The sequence below is a fragment of the Narcine bancroftii genome, chromosome 13 (genome assembly GCF_036971445.1).
Source record: "Narcine bancroftii isolate sNarBan1 chromosome 13, sNarBan1.hap1, whole genome shotgun sequence".
Lineage (NCBI taxonomy): Eukaryota > Metazoa > Chordata > Chondrichthyes > Torpediniformes > Narcinidae > Narcine > Narcine bancroftii.
The window spans coordinates 72,914,431-72,923,329 of record NC_091481.1 but is presented as its reverse complement, the minus strand read 5'-3'; the positions used below and the strand labels follow the sequence as shown (position 1 = coordinate 72,923,329).

General features: G+C 55.6%; 1 protein-coding gene across 5 annotated transcripts in view; it reads left to right on the top strand.

The window, feature by feature from the left end:
- Window positions 1-15: 15 nt before the first annotated feature.
- Window positions 16-8,899, top strand: part of LOC138747840 (tubby protein-like) — a 36,841-nt gene continuing 27,957 nt past the window's right edge. For 2 of the 5 annotated variants that reach the window (XM_069907414.1, XM_069907411.1), the window contains exons 1-4: window positions 1,903-2,012; window positions 4,359-4,562; window positions 7,042-7,083; window positions 8,426-8,477. In XM_069907414.1, the coding sequence (XP_069763515.1) occupies window positions 4,516-4,562; window positions 7,042-7,083; window positions 8,426-8,477 (141 nt within the window). In that variant the 5' untranslated portion in view covers window positions 1,903-2,012; window positions 4,359-4,515. Of the gene's footprint in view, window positions 55-1,902; window positions 2,013-4,358; window positions 4,563-7,041; window positions 7,084-8,425; window positions 8,478-8,899 lie in introns of those variants that run through there. The other 3 variants (XM_069907412.1, XM_069907416.1, XM_069907413.1) reach the window with 3 other exon arrangements.

The window sequence follows — 8,899 nt, the reverse complement described above, 5'->3', positions numbered from 1 at the left end:
CGCACGTCAACGTGGCCACTGGACAGGGGGATGGAGAGGTGGCCACTGGATAAGGTGAGATGAGCACTAGTCGGGGTGTGGTGACTATTGGATACATTGAGGTGGTCACTGGACAGGGTGAGATGGCCACTGGATGAAGTGAGGTGGATACTGGGATATAGAGATGGAGAGGTGGACACTGAACATGGTAAGGTGGCCACTGGATGAAGTGAGGTGGATACTGGGACATAGAGATGGAGAGGTGGCCACTGGATGAAATTAGGTGGATACTGGGATATAGAGATGGAGAGGTGGACACTGAACATGATAAGGTGGTCACTGGATGAAGTGAGGTGGATACTGGGACATACAGATGAAGAGGTGGCCATTGAACATGGTAAGGTGGCCACTGGATGAAGTGAGGTGGATACTGGGACATAGAGATGGAGAGGTGGCCACTGAACATGGTAAGGTGGCAGCAATGGATCCAGCAATGTCCCCTGGGCCAAGTCACCTTCCAGCAGAGTCTTTTTCACCCCAACATCTCAGAATCAGGTTTATTTTCATTAAGTAAATCCTCTACAAGAGCAGGGACCTCCCAGTGGCCACCCATTGCGGCTCTGTTCCCCATTCACACTCCAACGTGTCTTGGTCTCAAGGACGGCCAAACCGACCCGCCCACAAGTTGGAGGAACAACACCTAATTTTCCGCCTGGGCACTCTCCAACCGGATGGCATCATCATCAACTGGTCTGGTTTCTGCCAGACCTCTCCCTCTCTTCCCCATCCCTCTGTCTCCATTCCTCCAGCTACCACCCCCTTCCCTTTCCATTCACAGAGCCACCCCCCCCCCTCCCCTATCACTTCTCAGCTTTTACTCTCTACCCATTGCCACTTATGACATCTTGCCTGTGCTCTTCCCATCTCCTCCTACCTTTTAATTTAGGCGCCCTGCCTGCTTTTTGGTTATATCCTGGGTCAGAACTGAAACATTGTTTTCTTTCTTTGCATTGGAAACTTGGCTGAATGGTGCACCAACAACAATCTCACACTCAATGTCACTTAGTTTAAGAGCTGATTGTTGACTTCAGGAAGGGAAAGCCAGAGGTGTACAACCCAGTGATCATTGGGGGATCAGAGGTTCTTGGGAGTCACTATCTCAGAGGCTCTTTGCTGGACCCAACACAATAATGACATCATGCAGAAAGCACATCTCAGTGCCTGTACTTCAGGCAAATTTCTACGGAGGTGTGGTGGAAAGAGTGCTGACCACTGCATCATAGGGACACCAATATCCCTGAGCATAAAGCTCTGCAAAAGGTAATGGACGCAGCCTAGGACATCACAGGCAAACCCCTTCCCACCATGGAAAGCATCTATAGGGAACACTGCCATGGGAGAGCAGCAGCAATCATCAAGGATCCACACCACCCAGCACACTCTCTGTTCCTGCTGCTACCATCAGGAAAGAGGTCTAGGTGCTACAATACTCACACCACCAGGTTCAGGAACAGCTGCTACCCCTCCACCTTCAGACTCCTCAATGACAAACTCAATCAGGGACTCATTTAAGGACTTACTTGTGCACTTTATTGATTATTTTATTCTCTCTGTATTGCACAGTCAGTTTGTTGACATTTCATTATTTGTTGACATGTGTACATTGTGTCCAGTTTGTACTGCCAATAAGTGGTAATTCTCCCTGGCCCAGCAGGAAAAATAATCTCTGACAATACATTTGAAAAATAAAATAAAGCATTCCTGTGGATGCTTTGTGACCTGCTAAAATTCTCCAGCCAGGGGTCTCAGGGATTGACCACTCCAGGGGCACCAGGGATTGACCACTGGCCACTCCAGGAACTGACCACACCGTTTACAGCCAGCGGTGACATGTTGCGTGATAAAGGGAGCGTTTCACCCTGCGGTGACGTGGTGCCAGGGCAACCGCGGGCCAATGGCAGGGTCCACGTGTTCCTGGCAGGAGCCGTAGCTGGAAGTAGCGGAGCCGCTGCGGGTGGGCGTTCCATAGTCAGGTAGGGGGAGTCCGGGGAAAGGAGGGGAGTGCGGGGAAGTAGGGGGGGCCGGGGAACCCGGGGGGGTGGGGAACCCGGGGGGGTGGGGAACCCGGGGGGGTGGGGAACCCGGGGGGGTGGGGAACCCGGGGGAGGAGGGAGCCGGGGGGGGGGAACCCGGGGGGGTGGGGAACCCGGGGGAGGAGGGGAGGCCGGGGGGGGAGGGGAACCCAGGGGAGGCCGGGGGGGGAGGGGAACCCAGGGGAGGAGGGGAGGCCGGGGGGGAAGGGGGCCGGGGGGGAACCCGGGGGTGGAGGGGGCCGGGGGTGGGTGAGGAACCCGGGGGGGGAGGGGAACCCGGGGGGGGAGGGGAACCCGGGGGGGGAGGGGGCCGGGGGGGGGGTACCCGAGGGGGTGGGGAACCCGGGGGAGGAGGGGGCCGGGAGAGGTGGGGAACCCGGGGGGGTGGGGAACCCGGGGGAGGAGGGGAGGCCGGGGGGAACCCGGGGTGGAAGGGGGCCGGGGGGAACCCGGGGGAGGAGGGGGCCGGGGGGGGTGGGGAACCCGGGGGGGAGGGGAACCCGGGGGAGAGGGGGCCAGGGGGGGTGAGGAACCCGGGGCGGGGGGGGAGGGGGCCGGGGGGGTGGGGAACCCGGGGCGGGGGGGGAGGGGGCCGGGGGGGTGGGGAACCCGGGGCGGGGGGGGAGGGGGCCGGGGAACCCGGGGCGGGGGGGAGGGGGCCGGGGAACCCGGGGCGGGGGGGGAGGGGGCCGGGGAACCCGGGGCGGGGGGGAGGGGGCCGGGGAACCCGGGGGGGAGGGGGCCGGGGAACCCGGGGCGGGGGGGAGGGGGCCGGGGAACCCGGGGCGGGGGGGGAGGGGGCCGGGGAACCCGGGGCGGGGGGGAGGGGGCCGGGGAACCCGGGGCGGGGGGGGAGGGGGCCGGGGAACCCGGGGCGGGGGGGGAGGGGGCCGGGGAACCCGGGGCGGGGGGGAGGGGGCCGGGGAACCCGGGGCGGGGGGGGAGGGGGCCGGGGAACCCGGGGCGGGGGGGGGAGGGGGCCGGGGAACCCGGGGCGGTGGGGAGGGGGCCGGGGAACCCGGGGCGGGGGGGGGAGGGGGCCGGGGAACCCGGGGCGGGGGGGGAGGGGGCCGGGGAACCCGGGGCGGGGGGGGAGGGGGCCGGGGAACCCGGGGCGGGGGGGGAGGGGGCCGGGGAACCCGGGGCGGGGGGGAGGGGGCCGGGGAACCCGGGGCGGGGGGGGAGGGGGCCGGGGAACCCGGGGCGGGGGGGGAGGGGGCCGGGGAACCCGGGGCGGGGGGGGAGGGGGCCGGGGAACCCGGGGCGGGGGGGAGGGGGCCGGGGAACCCGGGGCGGGGGGGGAGGGGGCCGGGGAACCCGGGGCGGGGGGGGAGGGGGCCGGGGAACCCGGGGCGGGGGGGAGGGGGCCGGGGAACCCGGGGCGGGGGGGAGGGGGCCGGGGGGGAGGGGGCCGGGGAACCCGGGGCGGGGTGGAGGGGGCCGGGGGGTGCGGAACCCGGGGCGGGAAGAGGGGACCGGGGGGTGCGGAACCCGGGGCGGGGGGAGGGGGCCGGGGGGGGTGCGGTACCCGGTGGGGGTGCGGTACCCGGTGGGGGTGCGGTACCCGGTGGGGGGGGAGGGGGCCGGGGGGTGCGGAACCCGGTGGGGGAGGAGGGGGCCGGGGGGGTGCGGAGACGAGTGGAAGGGAGTCCTGGGTGAGGAAGGAAGGGGGGGAGAAATTGGTGGTGGTAGGGGGCGGATTGTTGGGGGGGTGAATTGGTGGCGGGGGGAGTGGGGAGGAATCGGTGGTGGGAGAGTGGGGGGGATTTGGTGGTGGGAAGAGTGGAAGGGGAGAGCTCAGGAAGGGGTTAAGAAACTGGAAAGGGGGAGCCAGGGGGGGGGCGGGGGGGGAAGAGAGGTAGGGCAGCCCAGAGAGGTCAGGGGAGGAGGGAGGAAGGGGCAGGGCAGCCCAGAGGGTGGATGGGGAGGGGAGTTGGGCAGCCAGAGGAAGGGGAGTCCAGGGGGGGCTCTAGGTTTGCATCATGGATGTGGGGGGGGGCACCAGAGCAAGGTACCAGGATGTGACTGGCATCAATGCCCATCTCCAGCAGGCGGGCACCCACTGCCCAGTCATGCAGAGCTGAGGGCTGGCAAGATTGCTGAATAACATCTGTGGCTGGAGTGGGTGCTGATAAATGCCCCTGGCTGGCCCCAGAGTGGTGAACCCCCGTGTCAAGAACACCAGAGAGCAGTGGGCAAAGATGCAGGCACAGGAGGAAGGATGGGACCTGGAGACTGGTGTCAGGATTGACCGTCAGAACCACTGTGCCTTCTCTTTATTTCTAGACGACTTTAACCAGTTACCAAACTCCGCTGTTAGTCTGCATTAAACCTTTATCAATCCGATTACCTGCTAATTTGAGCATCAGCATTTGGGGGATTAGCTGTCACCTGCTGCCCTGAACACACAACCCTCCCTCCTCACACTCATTCTTGTAACAAGATGCTGTTCCAACTGGATGGTTTTCAAGTGGAGGGCAAAACCGATCTGTGAGTATTCTGGTACATGTGTGGAACCCTGGGACCTACCCTGCTAACACCGCATCTTTACCAATGACCTCTTTGGGGTCAACAAGCGAGGAGAAGGTCAAGAGGGCTTGAAGTGATAGGGGTTCCCAGCAGGAACGTTTCCAGCATGTTTTTGGAAAAGAGAGTTAATTCCAGGAATGAGTTTAGGTAGAATGGGTTTGAATGAGGGAGAGGAAATGCATGGAGTTTGGGGAAAGGAAGGAGGGGGAATACGAGGGGCGAGTGAGGGGAAAGGGAATGCTAGAGGATGTGCGTGGGGAGAATGAGGGGTGAGTGTGGTGACTAGGCTAATGCGTACCAGGTGGAATATAATGTAGAAAAGTGTGAGGAATGTCTTTGTCCCCTTCACCCCTTAAGTAAGTGAGGTGCCAACCCTCTTCTACTTTGTTGGTGTAAAAATACATCCTGAATTCACTTGTAATCTTCTCTGTAAATCTAAATCAATGTCCTACAATGGCATAAGGAAAGAGTCAGATGTATGAGAGAGGCATTGAGGGATGATTCAGGTTCGGAATAACTTCTTCCTGCATCACGCTGAGTAAAAGCTGTAAATGTTATTTCTTCAGTTCTTTCTCTCCCCTTGGCAACTCTCAGTGATATTAATGAGAGTGATAACACTCCCATCACCAATTACATACCTTCATGAGTAAACTCTAATAATGAGTAATCCACAAGCTCTCACTTCCAACCAGTCCCAGGGACGTTATTGCACAGGTTTGAATTGAATGGCTCTCACTAAAGGAATCTCGTGCATCTTCTCTGACCTCAGATGAGGCACATTGATTGAGATGTGAAGGAGGGAGCCTCACTCCGATTTCACGTTGTCACTGAGTGGACTGTTGTCAGGCAGGGCCAGAGCTGGTGTCCATGCAGGAATCTAAAATGAGGAAAGCAAGTAGCATTGCAAATAACGGATCTGAAATTCTGTGCATGGATTTTATTGCACTGATACCATCTTAGCAGGTTCTCCTCAGAACTAAAATCTCTTGACAGCTGGAGCAGGTTCTGATCTGCTTTAAATTGTCAGCTCTAATCAATCAGCCCCTTGGGAAAACAGCATTTAAAGGGTGCTGAAAGGACAATCTGTGCTCATGTTGTGATGGTTCACGTCAATGATTTATTAATGTAACCCTTCCAGGGGCAAGTGCTCTGTCCTGCAGAGTGTTGTCTAGGTTTTACACCCAGCATTGTCTTCACCACCATTCCTGAGACCCCCTCCATTGCTGTCTCTTCATTTTAATCCAGCCTTGTCCTCTGCTGGGAGGCCAAAAATATTTCTAACCAAATATTGAAAAGACCTAAGTGCTATTTCCAATAAAATAAAATCACGATGCTGGAGAAACTCAGCAGGTCACACAGTGTACTTTTTGTAGCAAAGATAAAGGGACATAACCAATGTTTCAGGCTTGAGCCCTTTATCGAGGTATGAACAACACGTTGGTTATATCCCTTTATCGAGGTATGAACAACACGTTGGTTATATCCCTTTATCTATGTTATTTAAAGTACACGGCGCCTGCCTACATTTTGCTCGTATCTCGATGAAGGGCTCAAGCCTGAAACGTTGGTTCTGTCCCTTTATCTGTGTTATATAAAGTTTACTGTTTGAGCTGCTGAGTTTCTGCCACATTGTGTTTTTACTTCAACCTCGGTGTCTGCAGATTATTGTTTTACTTCTGCTATTTACAATTCCCGCTGTAAACTTTGTCACTTAGTTCCCACCCTTGTGCAGAAACTTACCCAGACCAGTCTTGTTTAATCCTGATCGAATGATGGTGCTATTACTGAACCCATCCGATTCTGTAGCCACACTGCCCCTTCCTGATTACCCTTCACCTTCTCTTACTCCTCCATTTCTGGCCTCTTGTCTATTCCTAATTATAACTTCAGCTGCTTTAACCCTGAATTCTGGATTTTGCCTGAAAATTTCTCCCCCTCCATCCTCCTTGCAAGAGGTTTCTTAACCCTGTGGACTCTGGCCATTTTTAACCTTGCTTAATATACACTCTGGACGAGGTCCATGGGTAAACTCCAGTACAAGCACCAGTTCAAACCAGCTGATAGTCGGGTACAAAACCAGTCTCAGAAAACAGAGACATGGAGTATATGCCCTTGTTGGTAGTCCCTGAAAATAGGGACACGTAGTCCAAAGGTTTAAAAGTTACCCATTTAACTAACCTTTTGGTTGCTCATTGCAATATCTGCTTGTGTGGTGCAGTGTCAGTTTTCTGTCTGGAGGCATTCTACGATGTTAAATCCTCGGTGCAGTTGCAAGTTAGTGCTGTAGCCTTAGCCTTCCGTTGTCACACTGGGAGAATCCAATGTGTAGGAAATGTAGTCATAATGATGAAACATTATTAATGTAATTAACAGTAACTCTGTCTTTTCATCCTGCATTGTCTGTCCGTCTGTCACTTCCTCCCTCCCTCTGTAATCTTAGGGCTGAAAACTCTTCAATGTATTCTACAATTCTCCCAGGAAGGTAAATGTGAATTAACTTTCTGCCTTTTTCAGTTCAGATGTTTCCTTCCCTTCCTGGTATCCCAAGGCTTGCTTTGCCCAGAGAGTTGTGTGTGGGGGATGTTGCTTTGCCTTCTTTCTCCAGCTCTGTCCTGTTCTCAGCTCTGCATTCTGCCCACCACTACAGCACATCACTCCCAAAAACACTTCCCCTCCTGCACACAATTCACAACTTTTTTTTAACCAAAGTTTATTCAAATGAAAAACAACAACAAAACAAGCACATTTAAACACTCTATTTACATTGTTGGAAATTCATGAGAAGCAGTAGATTAATACCATTCTTCTGTTGATGAAGGGCTCAAGCCTGAAAGGTTGGTTCTGTATCATTATCTTTACTACATTAAGGACACTGTTTGACCTGCTGAGTTTCCCCAGCAATTTGTGTTTTTACTTCAACCATGGTGTTTGCAGGCTTTTGTGATTTACTTCTACAATGCACGTGATCCCTGGGAAGCCCACCATTCCCGGAACTTGGCCACCATCCTCTCAGACACCACGTGTTCCCGCTTCAACATCACACAGATCAGACGTAACCCTGAAAGGGGCAGGCATTCTGCTCGCCCCATACCCTCAACTGCCCACCATCTCAACCCGTGAATAGCCAGGTTATCCAGGTCCAACAACATCCCCTCAAGGAGAGCCACCGAATGCCTGACCCCCCCACGCCTCATGCCGCGCACCCAAAGATCAGGAGCATGGGCTGAAGTGCAGCCAGAACATATGGAACATAAGCCCCCCTTCAGGTAGGTGAAGAGGGGCTGCAACCTTTCACATTCCACGTACACATGGGACACAGTTTTCTCTCAGCCGCAGAAGTGACAGGCGGCTGGGGTGTCAGTGAACTGACTCTGGCTCAGTGCCACACTCTCCACCCATGATGTAAAGGGGGAGGATTCCCTCACTAAGGGCCCATTCCACCTGATGCACTCCGCACATTCCTGTCCACATCTGCAGCAATCTCTCCTATTCTGTGCTCCTGGTCCATCCAACCTAGACCCATCCCCTAATGCTCCATTCTCACTCCAACTAACCCAGTCCCTGCTCCACTCCCTCCTTCTCACCCCCCACCAACCAATCCAAAACCATCTCCTCCTGTCACTCACTCCTTAACCTTGCCACCAATCCAGACCCACTGCCTCCCTCCTCCCATCATCAATCCAATCCTCCCTCTACTGTCCCTCCACTCCAAATCCACCTCCATGGTTTGTCAACCTTACTCACCTGTTCAACATCACCCCTAGCTACACACCAGTGCCCGCACTTCACTGTGTACATTGACATCCTGTCTCTCTTCCGCACAGTGTTTTGGATGAGGATGGCCAGAGGCTGCGTCAGAAGAGGCTTGACAATCAGGTAGGATGCTGGATGGCCCTAAAATGGTGGCTTGTCACTATGGAAATTTCCTTCCAGTCTGCATCCACTGGATGGCAAGTCAACTTTGTCATCCGATTGTACAAGCACAACCCAATGAAACAGCGTCCTCCAGACCTCAGTGCAAAAGATGCAGACACACAACCAGACATAGCACATATAACAATTACAGTACAGAAACAGGCCATATCGACTCTTCTAATTTGCATCGATTTAAGTGAAACTCCACTATTCCACCAACCTGCTTCTTGCCCATAACCCTCCAAACCCCCCACATCCATGTACTCATCAAATCTCCTCTTAAACGATAGAATTGACCCTCTCCTGGAAGGTCACTCCACTCAGCCACCACTCTCTGAGTGAAGAAGCTTCCTCTTATTCTACTTCTAAAGTTTTGCCCTCTG